This window comes from Nycticebus coucang, chromosome 3 (genome assembly GCF_027406575.1).
Source record: "Nycticebus coucang isolate mNycCou1 chromosome 3, mNycCou1.pri, whole genome shotgun sequence".
Taxonomy (NCBI): Eukaryota; Metazoa; Chordata; class Mammalia; order Primates; family Lorisidae; genus Nycticebus; species Nycticebus coucang.
The window spans coordinates 127,556,493-127,578,266 of NC_069782.1; the positions used below are offsets into that span (position 1 = coordinate 127,556,493).

The window sequence follows — 21,774 nt, forward strand, 5'->3', positions numbered from 1 at the left end:
GCAGAGCTTCTCACACCCACATCCACACACGGCGGTGCGGAGCCTCTCACATCTACATCCACACGCGGTAGTGCAGAGCTTCTCACACCCACATCCACACGCGGCGGTGCGGAGCCTCTCACATCTACATCCACACGCGGCGGTGCAGAGCTCCTCACACCTACATCCACACGCGGCGGTGCAGAGCTCCTCACAAACACATCCACACGCGGCGGTGCAGAGCTTCTCACACCTACATCCACACGTGGTGGTGCAGAGCTCCTCACACCTACATCCACACGCTGCAGGGCAGAGCTTCTCACACCTACATCCACACGCGGCGGCGCAGAGCTTCTCACACCCACATCCACATGCGGCGGCGCAGAGCTTCTCACACCTACATCCACACGCGGCGGTGCAGAGCTTCTCACACCCACATCCACACGCGGCGGTGCAGGGCTTCTCACACCCACATCCACACGCGGCGGTGCAGAGCTTCTCACCCCTCATCCACACGCGGCAGTGCAGAGCTTCTCACACCCACATCCACACGCGGTGGCGCAGAGCTTCTCACACCTACATCCACACGCGGCAGTGCACAGCTCCTCACACCCACATCCACACGCGGCAGGGCAGAGCTTCTCACACCTACATCCACACGCGGCGGTGCAGAGCTCCTCACACCCACATCCACACGCGGCATGCAGAGCTTCTCACACCCACATCCACACGCGGCAGGGCAGAGCTTCTCACACCCACATCCACACACGCGGTGCGGAGCCTCTCACATCTACATCCACACGCGGCGGTACAGAGCTTCTCACCATGGGCCCACGTGGGAACACTTTCTAGTATTAACACCTGGCCCGGCTGGTTGGCCCTGCCCTGGATTCCAGTGTGCAGCCAAGGTTAAGAGCCACACATCAAATTCCTTTCCAAACTTAGTCGCCAAGAAGTCTCTCCTTCTAGGCCCTGGGCTTCTGTTTTCTGTCAGTTGATGGGGAGCCTGCGGCCTCAAGGTCCATGTGGCCCTCCAGATCCCAAAGTGTGGTCCCTCAAGCAATCCAAACTTCACAGAGTATATCCACTTATTAAAAGGATTTGCTCTATACATTTGGATTCAGTTAAAAGGCTGTACTCAAGGCAGCAGGCCACATGTGGCCCCAAGGCTGCAGGTTTTCCCACCCTGCACCAGCCCCTTCCTTTCCCCCTAAATTTCAGAGATAAAATGTGATGAACGTGCTGCTCGTTCAGAGACTGCGACAGTCGGGATCGTGGCTTATCTACTTCTCTAAGCAGTGCTGCCTATTTTTATGGTTAACAACATTTTGAATAGTTATAGTTCATTGTTTTAACACATTCTTTGGAAAAACAAGTACGTATCAAGACTATTTGTATTTTAAAAGGTACTTGAAATCACATGATTATTACTTAATTATAAAAAAGAAAGATGAGGCTGAGAATACACATACAGAATTTTTAACTGAAATCAATTTGTCATAAAAAGCTTTAGGGATCATGTCAGTGGTTTTAACAATCCTTGAGTTCAAGCTCGAGCAGCAGGGAGGACGATGGGCAGCGAGCTGCACACACCCTCCTGTGTTCTCCAAGTGCTGGACCCACTGATCCCTTAGATCCACTGAATCCAGAGGCAATTCCCCAGGGCCCCCTCTGCCTCCAGCCTCCTCCCCAATCCTCAGGCCTCACCTGAGCTCTGCTGGCCAGGCGAAGGAGCTGGTGTGAAGTACTCCTCAGGCAGGGAGAAGCTGTCTGTCTCCTAGAAGGGAGTAAAGGTGCCCAGGCTGAGGCCTTCTGGGCTGGGCCAAAGGGAGAAGCAGATCCCTCCTATCCTCCAGGAAGCACATAGCACACACCATCTCCGCAGAACTGCCCCGGGACGAGCCTGAGGGCTGAGGGCTCCAGGGTTGCTGCATGGGGATGTTGTGGCTGCCCTGGGGCCTGCGAGGGGAAGGCTGCAATGGGGAAAAGGTTGGTTAGGCCTGTCTGCTCCTGCTCCTCCGCCTAGTGTCCTATGTCTCACAGCCCTGCACAGAGATGCCCTGTACCCCCTGCTCCGCGCACAGCCTGGGTGTACAGTCCTTAGACATCCTCGGGATTCTTCAATTCTAGGTGGTCTGTTTTTTCTCCAGAAAAACTGAAATTCCCTAAGTCCCAACACATAGATATCCAAACCACCACTACCACTGGTGGACGACAACGATGTGGTGGCCAACACTGTGAGACTCCACCCTACCAACAACCCCAGTAGCACAGGCCACTGTTACCCCATGAGGGCAGGTATGTGTTCAGCTCACACAGCTAAGTGGTGAAGCTGCGTTTCCAACTAGGGCTGACTCCAAAAAACTTGTTAGCCCTTGTTCATACCAGAATGCCCCTTACATTTGAAAACTGCAGGAAAAAAGTCATGCCTGACCACATGCCCAGAAAGAATTGTGATTTAAAAAACACGGTGTCCTCAGGAGAACCCATCCACTACCCTCCAGGCAGGTTTGCTGAGCCATAGTCCTAATAGCCCCCACTGCCTGGAGAGCCTTCTGAGACCTGAGCCTCGTCCTCCGCTGTGCTCTCGCTGGGGTAGAGGTCCTGAATCAGGAGGATGAGGGTGAGCAGGTCTGCTGGGCGCACAGTGCCGGCGCTGTGGCTGCAGAGACAGGAAAGGCAGCCCGTGAGAACATGCTTGGCAGGGGGTAGCAGACAGGGGCAAGGCAGATCAAGGGAGTCTGGAGCCGGGCCCCGCCCTCCAGAAGCTTGCAAATGTGCCAGCAGACTTAATCCTTTCTGGAGAAAGGCAAGGTATGAATAAAATTAACTCACCGATTTTTAAGATAAAACTTGGTTGATTAAAAAAAAAGGAAAGAAAAATATTTACCAAAAGGTAAGCACCAGGGACCAATAATAGCATAAAAGGAAGTTCTCCTAAACTGAGACTCTAAGATAGCATTCCAAGAAGAAATAATCCAAAGATGAGTGAGCTAAAGGGCCCAAAGAGCAGAATCTGGAAAGGCTTCCTGGAGGAGTGGGGTCTGGCAGGAATTTCTGGCATAGGAAACGGTGCTTTTCAGAGGGAAGAAGTGGGGAGGGTGGGAGCCAGGGGCCTGTGAGTACCACAGACAGGAGTGTTGGGCTCACCTGGAGTAGAAGGCCAGCAGCTTGGAGTGCACAAGCAGGAAGGCGTGCAAAGCCTCCTCGCCACCCCGCTCGGGGCTGCCATTGATAGCCTGGACGACGTGCCGCTCCAGCGCCTCAATGCATAGCTCAGAGAGCTGGGGGTGAATCAGCCGTTCCAGAGCCTGACCAGGGTGCGCAGGAAGAGGAAGCCACGTCATCAGCTGCCCTCCCCTGCTGGGGTCATGGGTATGTTCACAGGAGTACGAGAACCACTGAACTCATACCATGACTAGATACCTGAGAAGAGGAAGACTAAGGCTAACTGGGTCCCAGCTTTCCTCGGGCTCACAGTCTGGTCACGAGACGCTGGTGGACAGGCAGACAGTATGCAAAGAAAGGCAAAGTCTAAGTGCCAATCGTAGTAAGTACTGAGTAGAAAACGTACAGCACTAGAGAGAAACAGAGAGATCTACTTGGATAGGATGTCCCAAGAAATGTCCCTGAGGTGACCTTTAAGTAAATATCTAAAGAATTGGACAGCCTGCCAGAGAATGAAGGAGAGGAAGAACATTGTAAGCCCAGGAAATGGCATAAGCAACAGCTCTGAGGTGGGGAGAAAGTGTGGAGCAAAGGCGTCCAACTGAAATATAAGGCAAGCCCTACGTGTAATTTGCACTTTTCTGGTAATCACATTAAAAATGTAAAAAGAAACAGATGACCTTAGTTTTAATAATATATTTTATTTTTACCCAGTATGTCTAAAATATTATCAACATAATAATGATTCACTTTTTTGTGTGCTAAGTTACAAAAACCTGGTGTTTATTTCACATATATAGATCAAGTCAATTTGAACTAGCTATATTTCAAATGTTTAACAGCCATAGGTAGCTCATGACTACCACACTGGACAGACCTACACATAGAGTATTCCTGGGACTGAAAGAAGTCCCATGTGACCAGTGCTTAGTGAGCAAGGACGAGAGAGGCATGAGATGAGGCGAGGGTGAGAAAGACAGTAACAGATCCTACAGGGGCTGGTAGGCTCAGGAAGTAGTTTGAATTTTGCCTCAGAAAGAATTGACTAGTCCATCTCACATGCCACCGTGGTTTTTGATGAGAAACCTAATATGGCACTCAGGATTCTTTACTATTATTTTTTTACGTATGGCTGATTTCTCAAGAACGGGGATTATTTATTCATCTCTGTATTCACAGGGCCTGGCACACCTCTTAGCCTAAGATAGGTGAGTTTACTAGATGAGTGAATAAATGAAGGTGTGAGAAATAATACCTTCAGATCTATTTTCTAGTTTACTAATTCTCTCTCTAGCTATGTCTCATTGGCTATTTAATACACTCGAGTTTTTAACAATTATGTTTTCATTTTTAAATGTGTATATGAATTCTTTCACAAATCTATCTGGTCATTTTTGAGTTTCTTGCAATTTGTTCCTTTATGTGAGTCTATATGTTTCAATTATTTTCTATTCTGTACCTAATAATACATAAAGCTCCTTGGGATCTAAACCTTGGTGATTGAGTCCCCTGACTCTCACTCATGGTAGTTTATTTGCTTGTGTATTTAACCTTTAATTGTGAGCTCCTATGCATTTGATATTAATATGTCCTTCAAAGCAGTGGTTTTCAAAGGATGGTTCTTGGACCAAACATAATCAATATCAACTGGGAACTTTTTAGAAATGTCAGTTTTAGAGCCCCCATTCCAAATCCACTAACTGAGAAACACTGGTGAGGCCCAGTGTTTCTTGTATTTAACAAACCCTAAAGATGATTCTGATGCATACTGGAGTAACAGAAGCACTGATGTAGACAGAATTTGCGTTTGCCTCCACAGGGAGCCAGGGAGTGCTACTGACCAAGGCCCTGTGAGCATCCTGGGTCTGGTCCTCACTAAGAGCTGCAGGTTCTGCTCCTCGATGTTGCTGCTGGCCTGAGGCTATTTGTGACTCTAGTGTTGGTATCATTAGGACTCAAGGCAATTTTGTCTTTAGTGCTGCTTTTCTCCCCACTGCTTTCCACTCTAATTTCAGCTCAATATAATTCTTGCGGGGGAAGGACAGCAGGGTTGAAGTGATTATCTTCAGAGATTTCTACAATTTATAGTGAACTCCAAAACATTTAAATGTCTGTGTTATCCAGGATCTAGCTATGGGAGGCCATAGACAGCCCCACTCACCATGTGGACAGAAACAATTACTCTGTAAATACATGAGTTTTGAGGTTGGCTTGTGCATTCATTCATTATTGACAAAATGTGGTCTTAAAGCTGGATGCCCCCTGCTCAACCACACCTCTGAGCCCTGAGGACACCCACACCCAGTAATCACCTCCACAGCGAAACACTGCTCCTGCTCACGTAGGCGGCTGTAGGTCCACAGCAGGCTCTGGAAGTGCTCCCACACCCGGACACGCTGCTCCAGGTCTGGGGGCCGCAGCCTGGGGGCAGAGCCAGACAGAGTGGGAGAGACCACGAGAAAGCTTGTCTCCCTAACCTCAAATAAGAGAGCACAGACCCAGCTCAGCGTCAGAGGTGGGTAAGCTCATGTGACGTGACCACGCAACTAGCACAGACAGCCACACAGCACAGATGAGGCTGTGTTTCTAGCTGGACCCTAGCTGTGGGGTAGGCCGGGGGAACATGAAGCCAAAAGGCCAGCACCTGAGCACCTCGCTTCCCATGCAGGCATATCACACAAAGCCAGCCAGAGCGAGCCAGGGTGGTACCTGAGTTTTCTATGCTTCTCATATCCTCTATAGATCACTGAGACAGAAAACTCTAGTCTATCACCAGAGCCATGCATGGGGCCACAGCCATCTCCAATGCTGATGAGACCTGCACTGGCCAGCAGGGGTTACCGGCATCCATGACCTGCCACAATGAGACTGTGACCCACTTGGATAAAACAATGCGTGCAATGTTGGCTTATTTGACAAGTGTTTCCATATGGGCATTTGCTCATATCACGACAAAATTCAGAAGACCCAGAGTTCTCAAGCAATCTACGTGGAGGAGTCAGGGGTGATCCCACCCTTGCTTCTGGGTCTGCATTTCAACCACGTTTCTTTCGTGGGGTGCTTCCTAGCTTGGCGTATACTATGAACCTTCATTCTCTTTCCCTGACTTCTTTACTGTGAGCCTAGAGATAGGTTTTGGGGTCTGTCCCCTCAGAAAACATTCCCAAGATCGCACGAGTGTATGTTGGCATGTGTTGTTCTGGAGCGAGTCTAAAGGTCCTCTGAGAAGCCAGAGAGGACTGGCTCAGACCAGGTTTGTAAGGATAAGAGACTCATGTGCGGGGATGGGAAGAACACTGGGCTGAGAGTCCTGAGCTCAGATCTCTGGGCTGGATGCTGCCCCTGAGCAGCTGGACATTCCTGGGCAAGTTATTTAAATCCTATGCCCCCAAGTATCTCCATATGTAAAATGAGAGAGATGGATCAGATGTTTTCAAGGGCCCTTTGAGCTCTGCTTCTCTAAGGGACCCCGCCGGGGGCACAGCATGGAAAGGCAGCTTCATAGAGGCAGAGCACCTGCTGCCTGAGTGAGGGTGATCAGCAGAGGACATGAGGGAACCAGCTTCGAGGACTTACTCCTTTCGGATGAGCTGGCTATCCACGGTCACCAGGCCGAAGTGCACCTCGAACAGGTACTTGAGCACGCACAGCTTCCGGCGCAGGTCCCCCTCACTCTCTGTGTGGTCTCCATTGATGGCAATGAACAGGCACTCTCCAAACTGCAGGCACAGCCAGGCCAATGTCAGCCAGCCCCTGGGGCCTCCCTTCACCTTCGCTGACGTCGGTGGATAGGTAAGGGAAGCTCGGGTCTCAAGGAACCTGGACAAGATGTAGCTTCTGCCTTCTAAAGGAGGCTAAAGTCCAAGATAAAGGAGAGGCCTTGGACTCTCCACAGAGTGGAAGGGAGAGGGGCATACTCACCAGATGAAGGACATAGAGGTGGCTGTCATTTTCTGTTGAGAAGCAAGTGTATGTGTCTGAGAGCTTCTCCAGCATGGTCATGGAAGAGATGACGACTGGGGCAAGGAGGGTGCTGAGCTGGTCCTCCAGCGCGGGGAGCTGCAGAAGGGAGACAAGGATACTGCTTAGAGCGGGCCGGACGCCAGGGACGGAGGAACAGACACAAGACCCAGGCTCGGATATACAGGGTTCCACAGGGCCAGACAGACCTGGGAGAGTTTCGCTGTCCTAACAAGGAGGGTGACACCCCGGGTGGTGGTTAGGAAGGCTGGGGAGGGTCACCAGCTAACTGTGCTGTTCAGGCTCAGAATCTAGAGGGAAACATTCCAAAAGGGGAATGTGTGGAGTACTGACTTGAGAACTGGCCAAGGAAGGAAGTTTACTACAGATGCCAAAGTCCCCACTGTTTGTTGCAGTAAGTCTGCTTTGGAGAATTTATCTTAAGGAAAATTACCAGAGAGGAGGACAAAGCCACATGTACAAAGATGTTCGCTACAGCACAATTTATTATAAACAACTGGAAAAAAACATAAAGGTCCACTACCAGAGAAACAGCTAAATAAATTACAGTACATCTAAATGATGGAAGAGTCAATAGCCACTGAAAATGTTGGAGATTTTCAACGACATGGAAAATTCCTCTGATACAATGTTGTAATAAAAAGAAAATTGTATGAATGCTCTGTATTTAAAAATGCATGGAAAAAAACAACAGATTGAGAAATACTAAGCAAGGGAACACTGCTATAGTTATCACTTCTGGATAGAAGGATTATGAGTAATTTTTCTCTTTTTGTTTCTGCACCGTCTCTATTTTCCATAACACCTATGCATTTACATTGATAAGGTTTCCCATATCCATTCTCTCCACCCTCCAAAAGAAGGAACAAAACACATAAACAAAAACCAAAAGGAACTTGACGAATTTGTTGAAAATCTGTGAATAAAATGGAATAAAGCCAGTGGAATGGTAACAACTCAAATTCTTCATAGGAGAATAAAAAAGGGAAGAAAACAGCAGACCTTCCCTGAGTGGATTTCAGGAGACAAGGATGAAATATGGGGGTGGCAGAGTCTTAACTTGGAGCTGGAGATGTCTACAAGCAGCTGAGTAAGACTTTGCCCTGAAAAGAAAAATAGGCAACTGGCCAATGGTAATGTGTGGCATTTAAAAGATTAGTGGACATGGCACTATTTTCCTGCCAACACGCAGGAGCTGAGGACTGTGCATGCTCCTGGGGTCTCCCAGTCAGCCTTCCAAGGTGGGTCCTTCTCACCTTCTAGTCCCAGCTCAGAGGGCTCCTTTGCTGACATCCTCAGGCCACCCCACTCAACCACCCCCATCCCATGCCCTGGGTAACTTCTTCAGACCATTTATCACTACTGAACTCATGGTATTTACTTGCCATCTGGTTCGCTGTACATTGTCCCTCTTTAGACTCTAAGTTTCATGAAAGCAGGAATTGTGTTGCTAAGTTCACTGCTTTACCCTCACAGGCTGGTTCACTACTTTCCTTCAGTTAAAATCTGTTGAAGGACTATCCCCCATATAGGCAAGAATAAATGTTAAGTTATTCACATGACTTTCTTGAACTGTCATAAACAAATTATATCAATAGAAAAGTCACTTAAAAATCTAGATTCTTTTTCTCTACATCCATGCCAACATCTCTGGTCCATCTTACAAGGGTATATGTGAAACTTAGTAAATGTGGAATGTAAATGTCTTAGCACAATAACTAAGAAAATGCCAGGAAGGCTATGTTAACCAGTGTGATGAAAATGTGTCAAACGGTCTATGAAACTAGTGTATGGTGCCCCATGATCGCATTAACATACACAGCTATGATTTAATAATAAAAAAAAAAATCTAGATTCTGTGTAGCTACTCATCTTAGAGGCAGGATGATCATGTGCCATGAAACAATGTTTTGGTCCATGAGGGATCACATATACAAAGACAGTTTCATAAGATCATAAGGCTGTATTTTCACTGTACCTTTTCTGTGTTGAACTACGTTTAGATACGTACATCCTTATCACTGTGTTATAAATGCCTGCAGAATACATGCAATGCAGGTTCGAAGCCAGGAGCAAAGGGCTACAGCACACAGCCCTGGAGTGTACGAGGCTACACCATCGGACTTTGTGTTAAGTATGTCCTATGGCATTTGCACAATGACAAAATTACCTAATGATGTACTTCTCCCAAAAATATCCCCATCATTAAGAGAAGCATGATTGAGGTGTTTTCTGTAGATATATAACTTTTTTTTTTTTTGTGAGGAGAGATGAAGACTTTTGGTGTATGTAGGGTGTAAAGGGGCCTTCTCATATATTATGGGGTGGAATTATAAAGTGATACGATATCTTAGAATGGTTTTTGCCTCAATATTTCTATTTTTAGGAACTTATCCTAAGGAAATAATCAGGGAAGGGATAACATTCAAGCACAAATGTTCCTCACAGTAATAGGGATAGCAATCTAGAGCAGTATGTATGTCCAGTATTGGGAAAATGGTTAAATAAATGATACATTTATTCACATACTAGAATATGATGCTTCTGTTAACAATTACGCTTTTGAGAATATTCAACAAAGTGGAAGAAAGATCTTGATATAAAGGCAAATGAAAAAAAATAGGAACTAAAACTGGTAAATGTGGTGTGATTTCAAATACACAGAAAAGATAAAGATCCAAAGAAAGCATTATCAAAAATCTAATATATAGATCTGGGGAAGTAGAAGTACAGGTCATTAAAAAACAATTTCTCTGTATTTCCAAATTTCCTATAATTATGTTATTAATATGATCAAAAAAAGGTGTCGCAAATAAAAAAATAAAACTTTAAAGAATCTCTTTTCTTTTTTTGGGGGGGGTTTCCTTTTTTTGGCCCTGGCCCCACACAGCCCACAGCCCCACCCCTACATGGCCCCATCCCTGCCCCTGTACAGCTCCTGAGCCCAGCCCCTGCCTACAGCCCTGGCAGCCCCACACTCCCTACCCCTGCACAACCTGCACAGCTGCACCTGGCCACCTTGGAGCCGGCTAGCTCAAGGAGGACAGAGGGGCATCTGTGGGTGTCCCTAGCATGCATCTAGTAGGTGATGGAACTGTCTATGACCAGTATACTTTGCTAAGTCTGCTTTTCAAATAAAGAATAACCAACCTTCCCACAGTGCTCCCTCCATGCCAGGATACCACCTGCACGCACACCACCAAAGACTTTTTCCCTTTACACTAGACATTTTGGAACTGAAAAATCAGGGATTTGTTTCTTTACCAGATTTTTAATGAAGAGGAAGAGAAAGGCTGCCAGATGGTTTTCTTTTAAATTGATCTAGTTGAAACAATAGAAAATATCTAAAATTGAAATACCTAAAAATTCTTAATTTAAAAATTGTATGTATTAGTTGGTAAAAAATAAAAGAACCAAATACACATTTGTATTTTTCAGCTTAAATGAAACCACTACATGGTTAATGTCTATAATCTCTGGTGTCTCGTCTTCTCCTAAAGACTGTGACAAGAACATTGGTGACGTTGACGGTGACCACCCTGCTGACGGGGAAGGGAACTGGCTCGTTCATCCGTCAGACGACCCTGCCCATTAGAGCAAGAAGAACAAGAGATGTGAGTGGTCTATCTACTGCAGAAATCAAGAAGTCTCTCTATTACATCCCCCAGTTAAATTTTTTAGCCCAAAATTAATCTGGAAAAATTGTCAAAATAAATTACTCTTTTAGAATGTAGAGTGGAAATTACATAAGCAAAAATGACAAATATTTCTGAATTGTCCTAAGTGCTAAACAATGTAACCTAATCATTTATGCCCTCATATTAAACTGAAATCAACAAATAAAACATTAAATTGTATGTCCAGATGCAAAAAAATAAGTTTGATCCATACCTTATACCATATACAAAAATTCAAGGGAGATCATTAGACCTCATGTAAAACTTAAAATGATAAATTTCCAGAAGAAAATATAGGAAAAACTCTTTGTGATTTTGGGTTGGGCAAACATTACTTAGATATGACACTAAAACCATGATCCATAAAAGCAAAATGGATAAATTGGAGTTGTCAAAAATTAAAAACTTCTGCTCTTTGAAAGATACTACTAGGAGAATACAAAGAAAAGCCACAAACTAGAAGAAAATATTTGCAAAACAGCTAATAGAAGATGTGAATGCAAAATATATTCAAAGCTCTCAAAACTCAATGAGAATAGTAAGAAGAAACAATCAACCCAAATAAAAAACAGGAAAAAAATGTGACAAATAAGTACATGAAAAGGTACTCAAAATCATTAGTCATTAACGAAGTAAAAATTGAAATGCAACAAGATTCTAGTAGACATCTATTAGAACGTCTAAAATTAAGAAGACTGTGTTAGTATATGGATGAACTGCAACTCTCAAACACTAGTACTGGTGGAATGGAAAATTACAAAACCACTACGGAAATGTTTGGAGTTCCTTAAAAGGTTAAACACACACCTGCACAATCCAGACATTCTACTCTTAAGTATCTGACCATGAGAAATGAAAGCATGTGTCCATACACAGACTTGTACGTAAATGTTCACAGCTGCTTTATCTGTAACAGCCAAAACCTGCAAACAACTCAGATGTCCCTCAACCAGTAAATGAATAAACAAATCGTGGCATATTGATACAACAGATTACTACCATCAATGAACCACTGATGCCTGCGACAACATGGATGAATCAACAACCATGCCGAAAGCAGCCGGACAAAACCAAACTAAACCCAAGTACACACTGTATAATTCCATTTATAGAAAAGTCTATAACATACAAGCTAATCTATCAGCTGGAAATCTATCTGTGGTTGCTACGGGGTGGGGGTGGTGAAGGAGGGCTTATGCCTTTGGGGTGGTAGATATGCCTGTTCTGTTGATTGTGATGGAATCAGAGGTGTTTATACATGTCACAGCACACTGTGCACTTTAAATAAGCACCGTTCATGGTATGTCAATTATACCCTAAGAGAGCAATTTAAAAAATTGATGCAGAGACTATGTTTAGCTTTTTTTTTGTAGAGACAAGAGTCTCACTTTATGGCCCTCGGTAGAGTGCCGTGGCGTCACATGGCTCACAGCAACCTCCAACTCCTGGGCTTAAGTGATTCTCTTGCCTCAGCCTCCCGAGTAGCTGGGACTACAGGTGCCCACCACAACGCCCGGCTATTTTTTCGTTGCAGTTCAGCCGGGCCGGGTTTGAACCCGCCACCCTTGGTATATGGGGCCGGCGCCTTACCGACTGAGCCACAGGCGCCGCCCCTGTTTAGCTTTTTAAGTAGAGAAACTACCGACGCTATGTTTCTCTGCTGGGTGATTAGAATTCAACTCCTCTTGTCCTAATTTAGTCCAGTGAGCACTGGTGGGGTGGGGAGACTGCACTTAGAGCCTCAGGAGGCCGACCTCCAAGGACAGGCGACCAGGTATGAATGACGGTGAACCACGCACACCTCTCTGCTACTCCCTCGTGCTGGCCCAGGAGGGGTGAACACAGGCTCTGCTGTGCCGTTCCCTGCCACCCGCCCTTCTGAGACCGCCCACTCTATACTCACCTCTTCCTCCTCATTTTCTGACTGCCCAAACTTCAGCCGGAGGCTCTCTTCGAACTCCTTGTCTGTCCAATAGAAGAGGACCTCTGCACCCTCAGTGGCCACCAACACACACTTCATCTGCCAGTGAGAAGCAAGTCAAGGTCACCCCAGCCCCTCTGTCCATGAGCTCAGCCTGAGTATCGAGGAGGATCCCAACCACAGCAAGCATTCACTGACACTTTGTGCACACGGGGTTCCACTTAGAGGGCTCTCCTGGTGTCACCACATTACACCCTCACAACCTGAGAACGTAGGACGTTACAGAGGACACAGGCATAGCTGGAGGGAGGTGGGATCCGAATCCAGACCTGTCTGATGCCTAGGCCGGGGCTCTTTTCTGTTATCTGGCTCCTCCCACCACAACATCAGACCCACCATGGGGCCTACTGGAACCACACTGTGTAAAGACGGGACCGCGTTCTTGTTCTGGACATGGAACCTACTGCCCGGGGAGCCTAGTCTGGAACGGAGGCCGGAGAGTGTATCTTCACCTCTGCGCAGCCCAGAGATCCTGCCCTCAAGAAAGAACAAAACAGCTCAAGGAGATGGGCCTCAAAGTCCATGTGGAGTTTATCTCAGCATAACAGAAATTCCATTTAAAAGCTCCCCCTGCTCTTGGTAGAAATGGAGTTGTCTAAGGACCCTGTCCCCTGTCCCTTCTTGCACCTGTTTAGCAGCTGCTTCTTTGGCCATGTCCACCTGTATTGTTAGCTCTTCCTGACTTCACCTCCCCCCACCCCCCCATGCTTGGCTGTATGAGAAATGCAGTTTACTATTACCCATGGCAGATTCTCAATACAAAGCTTCCTGCACTGTGCCTTGGCCCCTTGGGTACAGCAAGGCGAGGCCAGAGCTCCAGATGGCAGCTTGCAGCAGAGAGGCCTCAGGCAGGGGCTTCAAACCCTCTCATGTGCCTCAGAGCGTGACACAGGTGTGATCATGTGGTACGCATGCTCAGCACAACAGCAATTAAGAAGCTCTGCTCTAACTCTCACACGAGTGGCCGTCTAGGCTCCTTGGAAGGATCACAGCATCTCCGGGGCTTGTGCTCTGTCATCTTCAGGATCCCTGTATCCAGCTTAGTGGTGCTTAGTGAATGCCTCCCAAAAGCTAACTCTGAGCACCTGCCTCAAGGTGTTCACAGGCGAATGTGGGGAGATCTAACAGCACAGGGATATTGTTGAACACTAAGGCAGGAACAGAGAAGGCACAGGTGTGGAGAAGAGGTTGCTGGAACAGAGCAGGTGGATCTGAAGAGGCTGCTCTGGGACTTCCCACAGAGTGAGACAAAGGCGGAGGGGGGCTTATGGGCTCAGCCTGATGGAAACGTGTGGTCTGGGGAAAGGCAGGCTGTGGACAGGCTGGCTGCAGGCGGGTGAGGTCAAGGTCATGGAGGCTGGTCATCTTGTTGTGAGGTAATAAGTGATCACTCCTTGGTGGGACTGGAAGAGTGTAGAAGGGGCCAATTCAAGAGCTGTAGCTAAGTGACCTAGCAAGCCTCGATGACCACCCAGATGCAAGGAAGGAAGGACATTCTGCACCAGCATGAAAGTGGTATCAGGACGCAGAACTGTGGTGGGGGGTAGGGATGAGAGAGCCAAGAGAGCCCAGTGTGCTCAGTCTACTGCCCACCTCATTCTGCTGCCTCCCACAGCCCCAGGGTGGTGGGTGCTGCCTGCCTTCCTGTCTGTCCGAGGTGGGGCAAGATCATCTACCTTGGTGAGGAGCACAGTGGAGCCTCCACACAGCCAGAGGATCAAGAAGGGCTGCAGTAGACAGACTTGGTGACCAGCTCATGGAAAGAGCACCACAGCATTCTCAGTCCTGCAAATGCTTAAAACAGAAAGAGTGTGATGTAAGGGTAGTCAGAGACGTGCTAGCCCCCACTACTCCGCTTTCTGGGAGAGGACAAGAGCTGCATGGAGTGCAGGCCCCATGCAGTGTGCTCAGAACACATCCCAGCTCCCGCCCCTCACTTCCCATGACGGAGAACATGAGGAACCCAGCCAGCACCGCCATCCACACAGCACAGAGCAGGTGCCCCCATTCACTCCTGCTTCTGTTCCTTATGAGCACTCACTTCTCTGTGGGTCACTCTGAGCTCCCGAGCAGTCCCAGGAGCCTGCTCTAAGAGACTGATGGGAGGCAGCATCCCAGGCCCGCAGAGAAGCAGTCCCAGAGAAGCTTAGCAGGTATCTGGACTGATGCACCAATGACAGAACCAACAGCAGTGCCACAACTCTAGCAGAAAAGGCAGCAGGACCAGATCCTAGTTTTGGCTTTGCCAAGTTGCTTAAACCTCCCTGAACCTAAAACCTCTGCTGTGAGAAGGCGCAAGCCCTTCCCACCCCTCCACCCCGGCCCCCTCCAGCATTAGAGTAAGTCACAGGAGTGACCTGGCAAGATGCTGAGCAACCTCAGCAAACTCTGTTGTCCTGTGTGATGTGGGGGGTGACTATTGTTTTCCAGCTTCCCTCCTTCAAATAACAGGATACACGAAAACTGGTTCCAGAATCATTCAGATTTTGATAAAAGGCAGGAACCACATTAAACTTAATTAGGAACTCAAGCACCATAAGCAAACAGGAGGAAAGCAACTCCTAGGCACAGAGAAACGGCGGCTGTTAGGGGTTCAGCATCTTCTGCAACCTGAGACCAACCCCACCACCTGCACGACTGACCCTTACACCACATTTCCCGAAACATGGGGATGCTTTTCAGTAGACATTAGGTTCCCTTTTTTGCCCCCAAAGGCTGATGAAGAGAGAACCTGGCCGGTGTCCTTTTGTGATTTCTGAGTTCTCGCTGGCCTGCTCTAGATGGGGAACTCAAAGGGGATTCACTGGTAAAGGGAGCCCCACACGGCACTGGGCCAACCTGAGGGAACAAAAGCCCCAGTGCCCACTGTCACCATCTGGAGCCTGGGCCCTGCCCCGGTCCCCAGCGAACTTCCCCTGCGGCCTTCGCAGATCAGCCGCTGCCCCGCAGATCAGTTTAGCAGGGCGTTTCTTGCAGAGCGGGAGGAGCATGGCCACCGAGGGGCGCCCATCCGACAGTAGCCTTCATGTTTGCCCTTGCTTCTGCCCAGTTTCAAACCAAAATGTCCACCTCTCCCCTACCCTCGAACCTCACCGCGACCCTGGGAAAGGGGTTTGACTCGTGACACCGCCCCACCTCCCAAATGCAAGAACTTTGGCTCGGAGAGGAGAAACGACCCGCCCACCGCCGGGCGCCCGCGGCGGATAGGAGCCGGCTCCCGGCCACCCCCAAGGCCCGCCCACTTCCGGGAGGGCTGCGCGGGGCTCCCGGAGGACGCCCCCTGCCCACGGAGGGGACAGCCGAGGGCTGCTGTAACACAGCTTGGAAATACAACGTACCAGATCGCAGCCCGCGCACTGCCAGGCCCGGCTGGAGCCCGGCGCGCTTCCGGGAAGGACCACGTGACTGCATCACGTGATCACCCCGGGCCGGCCCCCGCGAGCGGGGGAGAGGGGGCTGTTCTCCTTTCTATCCGCGGGTTCGAGCCCCGCCCCTGCTGCCTGAGCCCTGCGCTCTTGCTCAGTACCCTGGCCGTCCCGCGGCCACATGCCTCCTGTAAAGTTGGAGGGCACCGCGGCCCAAAGAGTCTGGGGACGCGACGCGGCCGTCATAGGCACCCTCTATGTATCTGGCACTGTGCTTGGCCCTTCCACTAGCCTTAGCTCAAGCGATTCCCCGCCAAGGCACCGGACCATCTCAATTTATACCCATTTTACAGAAGAGGAAACTGAGGCCCAGAAAGAAGAAATAACTTGTTCAGGGGTGGAACTGGGATAGGAATCCAGCTTTCCTCTGCCCCGCTGGGCTCTTTCTCACTTCTATACTATACTTGCTATACTTGTTGTACTGCAGTTTGGGGGTGAGAGCTGTCCATTTGTGACTGCTTTCCCTGAGGAAGGGTCCAGTTGCCTCAGAGTGCCGAGGCTGGAATTTCTTTATAAAGGTTCTCAATCCATTTGTGGAGTGAAGTGCACATTAGTTTTATCTTGAACCTGGCTTTTCAACATTTATAAAATTGTATGAGTATTTGGGGTAGCCAACGGGGGCTGCTGATGTAGACCATGACAAGGGCTAAATCCTCACACAAGGCACACCTTGGTGCCATCTGGGAATTTTGAGCCCAGCCCACTGGGAGATGTCTGCAGGGATACACAGATTGAGCCTCCACCACCACCTCCAGATTCTGGGTACTATCCAAATGGGCATCACTCACCTCCTTTTCCCCCAACTACTCACACCTCCCAGCTCACATTAGAGAAAAAATTTCCAACTTTGTGTTGACAGCACATAACGCCATCATAGGCATCTCTCTCCCCTGCCCACAGTTGAGACTGATTGTTCACTCATCTTGAGCCACAGGTGCCACCCCAATGCTTGTTATTTTTTAGTTAGTTTGTTTATGGGACAGAGTCTCACTCTGTTGCCCAAGGTAGAGTTTTGTGGCATCAGCCTATCTCACTGCTACCTCAAACTCCTGAGTTCAGGTGATCCTCCTACCTCAGCCTCCAAATAGCTGGGACTACAGGCCCTGCCACAACTCTTGTTATTGTCCATCTTATTTTATTAAAGCCATCCTAGTGAGTATGGAATGGTACTGTCTGACTTTAATTTGCATTTTACTAATGGTAATGCTGTTCAGCATTGTTTTTTTTTTTTTGTGGTGCTTTTTGCCCATTTGTATATTCTTTTTCTGGAGAAATGTCTATTCAAGTCTTTCATCCATTTTTATATTATTTGTCTTTCTTATTGAGTTATGAAAGTTCTTTATATACTGGATGCAAGTTCCTTATCAAATATGTGATTTGCAAAAGTTTTTTTCCCTTTATGTGGCTGTCTTTTTGCTTTCTTAATGGCGTCATTTGTAGCAACAAACTTTTTAATTTTGATGTAATCCAATTTAGTCTATTTGTAGTTACATACATGTTTTCTCTGATAACGTAAGCTTCTTTTTCAAATTTTTTTTATTGTGGTAAAATACACATAATATAATATTTCCCATTTAGCCATGTTTAATTGCACAGTTCAGTGGTATTAAATAGGTTCATAATGCTGTGCAGTTTCACCATCCTTCTCTGTAACTTTCCATCTTGTGAAACTCAAACTCTATACTCATTCAACAATAATTTTTTTCCCAAGCTCATGGCAACCACTGTGCTGCTTCTGTCTCTATGAACTTAACTGCTGTAAGTACTTCGTGTGAGTGGAATCATACAGTATCTTTTTACGACTGGTTTGTTTTACTTAGCATAGTATTTTCAAGGTTTGCTCACATTGTAGCATGTGCGGAAATCCTTCTTTTTAAGCCTGCATAATATTCCATTGAATGTGTATACTACTTTTTGCTTATCCATTCATCCATCCATGAATACTTGGGTTGCATTCACATTTTAGCTACTATGAATAATGAAACTATGAACATGACTGTACAGATATCTCTTTGAGATTCAATTCTTTCTTTTGGGATTATGTCCAGAAACAAAATTGCTAGATCATATAGTAATTTTATTATTATTTTTTTTTGAGACAGAGTCTCACTATGTCACCCTTGGTAGAGTGCTGTGGTGTCACAGCTCACGGCAACCTCAAATTCTTGGGCTTAAGCGATTCTCTTGCCTCAGCCTCCCAAGTAGCTGGGACTACAGGCGCCTAGTTTTGTTGTTGTTGTTGTCATTGTTGTTTAGCAGACCCAGGCAGGGTTCGAACCCACCAGTCCTGGTGCATGTTGGCCGGCACCCTAACCACTGAGCTACGGGTGCTGAGCCAGATCATATAGTAATTTTAAAAAATATTTTTTAAGAATCACCCTACTGTTTTCCATGGTGGTTGCATCATTTTACATTCTCACCAACAGTGCACAAGGGTTCCAATTTCCCTATATTCTTGCCAACACTTGTTTGGGGAAAATATATATATATATATTTTTATAGTAGTCATGGTTGTGAAACAGTGCAATGTAAGTTTTTATTTCTCTTGGGTAAAATACCTAGGAATGGGATTGCTCAGGTAAATACCAAAGAATGGTAAGTCTATGTTTAAATGTATATTAAACTGCTGAACTGTTTTCCAAAGGGGAGACATTCTCCTTAGCAACATTGAGGGTTTTAGTTGCTCTGTAACTTCTTGATATTGTCCTTTTTAAACTTTAGCTATTCTAGTAGGTATGTAGTAGTCTCTCAATGTGGTTTTAATTTTAATTTTCTTTTTTTCATTTTATTTTATTTTTATTTCAGATTAATATGAGGCTATAAACAATTAGGTTACAATGTTCGCATTTGTTAGGTTAAGTCCCTGTTGCAGCTGTGTCCCACACCCAGGAGGTGTGCCATGTACTCTTACATTGGGCACATTAGGTGGGTAATTTTCATTTTCTTAATGACTAATGACATTGAACTTCTCATGTGCCTATACCATTCGTGTCTCTTCTGCAGTAAAGTGTTCAACTCACTTGCACATTTTAAAATTGGATTATTTTTCTTAGTATTTGCCTTCTTTTGGATACAGGTCTTTATCAGATATCTCTTTTACTTTTTTTTTTCCTGCCAGTCTGTGGCTTTTGTCTTTTTATTTATTTTACAGTGATTTATGAAGAGCAGCAATCTTTACGTGTTTTGTGTTTCACCTAAAAATCTTTGCCTAAGCTGGGTCACAAAGATTTTCTTCTGTGTTTTCTTCCATAAGTTTCATTGTTTTAGGTTTCATTCTTTAGGTCTATGATAGGTTTTTAGTTGATTTCTGTGTATGGTGTGAGAGTTTTCTTGTTGTTGTTTTTGCATATAAACACCCTTTCTTTCTAGCATCCTTTGTTTAAAAAGTATCTTTTTTCCGTTGAATTACCTTGGCACATTTGTATCAAATTAATTGACTATATACGTGTGGGTCTGTTTTCAGATTTTATTCTGTTCAGTAAGTTTAAATTTAAATTTAAAAAGATTGTGTCACACAAAGGATTTTATTGATTTTCTCAAATAAGTGGGTTTTAGTTTTATGATTTTCATTGTTTTTCTGCTTTTTATTTCAATAACTTCTGATATTTGCTATTTCTTATCTTCTGTTTGTTTTGGGTTTAATGTTTTTCTTCTTTTAAATAGTTTCTTAAGGTAGAAATGGAAGCCATTGATTTGAGACCTTTTGCTTTTTCAAACGGAGTTGAGTGCTATAAATTTTCCCCAAGGTACTGCTTTATTGGCATCCCACAACTTTTTTTTTTTTTTTAAACAGGTCTTGACTGTCACCCAGGCTGGTCTTGAACTCTTGGGCTCAAACAATCCTCCTACTTCCTGACTTAGCCTCCTGAATTGCTGGCATTACAGGAGCCACACCTGGCCCTCCTACTATTAATCTGTGATATTTTCATCTTCGATTAGTTTGATATGATAATTTTCTTTTGAGTTCTTCTTTGATCTTGGGTTATTTAGAAATATGTTATTAATTTCCAAGTATTTGGAGGTTTTTAGATAGTTTTCTGTTATTGATTTCTATTTTAGCTACTTTATGGTCGGAGAACTGTTTTTGCATAACTTGAATCTTTTAAAATGTATCCATAGCTCAAAATATGGTCTGTCTTAGGTAAATGTTCTATGGGTAGTTGAAAAGAATGTGTGACCTATAAATGTCAATTAGGTCAAGTTGGCTGATAGAATATTCAAGTCTTCTTTATCTCAATGATTTTCTGTGTACTTACGCTATCAAATTTTGGGAGAATATCATTAAATTCTTTGACTAAAATTATGAAATTGTCTATCTCTGCTGTTCTGTCAACTTTTGCTTCATACATTTTGAAGCTCTGTTACTAGATACATAAACATTTAGGATTATTAAATTCTCTTGATGTATTAACACTTATGTCATTATGAAATGATCTTTTAACCCTTACCAATATTCATTGCTTTAAATCTACTTTGCCTGATGATAGTATTACCACTACAGTTTGCTTTTTCATTAATGTTTACGTGGCATGTAATTGTTTATGCTTTTATTGTAATCTACTTTTGACTTCATATTTAATGTGCATTTTTTTGTAGATAGCATGTAGTTGGGTTTAATATTTTATCCATTCTGATAATTTCTTTTCTTTTTTTTTTTTTTTGAGACAAAGTCTCATTATGTTGCCCTCGGTAGAGTGCTGTGACATCACAGCTTGAAGCAACTTCAAATTCTTGGGCTTAAGTGATTCTCTTGCTTCAGTCTCCCAAGTAGCTGGGACTACAGGCACCCACCACAATGCCCAGCTATTTTTTGTTGCAGTTGTCATTGTTGCTTAGCTGGCCTGTCTGGGTTCAAACCCGCCAGCTTTGGTGTATGTGGCCAGCACCGTAACCACAGGCACTGAGCCAAGTCTGACAATTTCTGCCAAACCGAATTGCCAGATTGAATGTTTGCACCCTCACGTGAATGGGATTATTAAAATGGTTAGGCTGAAGTCTATTAGTCTATTGTCTTGCTATTTGTTTTCTATCTTTTCTTTGTTTCTGTTTTATTCTTTTTCTGCTTCTTAAAAAGCATATTGAGTATTTTTTATGATTCCATTTACCTCTTTTATTCACTTCAGGGCCAAGACTAGGGTGAGGAAACCTTGTTTGCAAAATTTAAAGGGACATCAAAAAACTTGGTAGTCAAGATAAAAATTTTAATGTAATATTTTAAAAAGTCAAAATTAATGCAAAAAATCCATGATGAACAAGATGTCAGAGTTTTAAATAAAAAACATAATCAACATTTCTATTTTAAGTTTGGCCTCAGCTTCCAGTATAACTCAGTAAAACACTATTACTGACTACGGGTAACATTTTCTTGTTTCTTTTTTGCTTGTCTATTCATTTTGTATTTTATTCTGGACATTGTGGATGACGCATTACAAAGACTTTACATTCCGTTTTTTTCCCGTGAAGAACATTGAGTTTTGTTATGAAGGCAGCTGTATTATTGGCAGTTCACTTTGATCTTGGTGAGTCTTGATTTGAGGCTGTGTTAGAATGGGCATATTTCAGA

The 21,774-nt window shown here is 45.3% G+C and overlaps 1 protein-coding gene across 5 annotated transcripts in view; it reads right to left on the bottom strand.

Annotated features, from left to right (window-relative positions):
- Positions 1 to 16,185, bottom strand: part of HPS1 (HPS1 biogenesis of lysosomal organelles complex 3 subunit 1) — a 31,482-nt gene extending 15,297 nt beyond the window's left edge. For 3 of the 5 annotated variants that reach the window (XR_008378714.1, XM_053582932.1, XM_053582934.1), the window contains exons 1-10: positions 16,125 to 16,169; positions 14,463 to 14,580; positions 12,709 to 12,825; positions 7,069 to 7,206; positions 6,724 to 6,866; positions 5,460 to 5,568; positions 3,130 to 3,290; positions 2,542 to 2,641; positions 1,854 to 1,952; positions 1,687 to 1,756 (exon numbers count right to left, since the gene is read on the bottom strand). Coding sequence is in view for 4 of the 5 variants with exons in the window: in XM_053582932.1 (XP_053438907.1) it covers positions 1,687 to 1,756; positions 1,854 to 1,952; positions 2,542 to 2,641; positions 3,130 to 3,290; positions 5,460 to 5,568; positions 6,724 to 6,866; positions 7,069 to 7,206; positions 12,709 to 12,825 (937 nt within the window). In the remaining variant the exon portion in view is untranslated. Of the gene's footprint in view, positions 1 to 1,686; positions 1,757 to 1,853; positions 1,953 to 2,541; positions 2,642 to 3,129; positions 3,291 to 5,459; positions 5,569 to 6,723; positions 6,867 to 7,068; positions 7,207 to 12,708; positions 12,826 to 14,462; positions 14,581 to 16,124 lie in introns of all 5 variants that reach the window. The other 2 variants (XM_053582931.1, XM_053582933.1) reach the window with 2 other exon arrangements.
- Between the last annotated feature and the right edge of the window lie 5,589 nt (positions 16,186 to 21,774).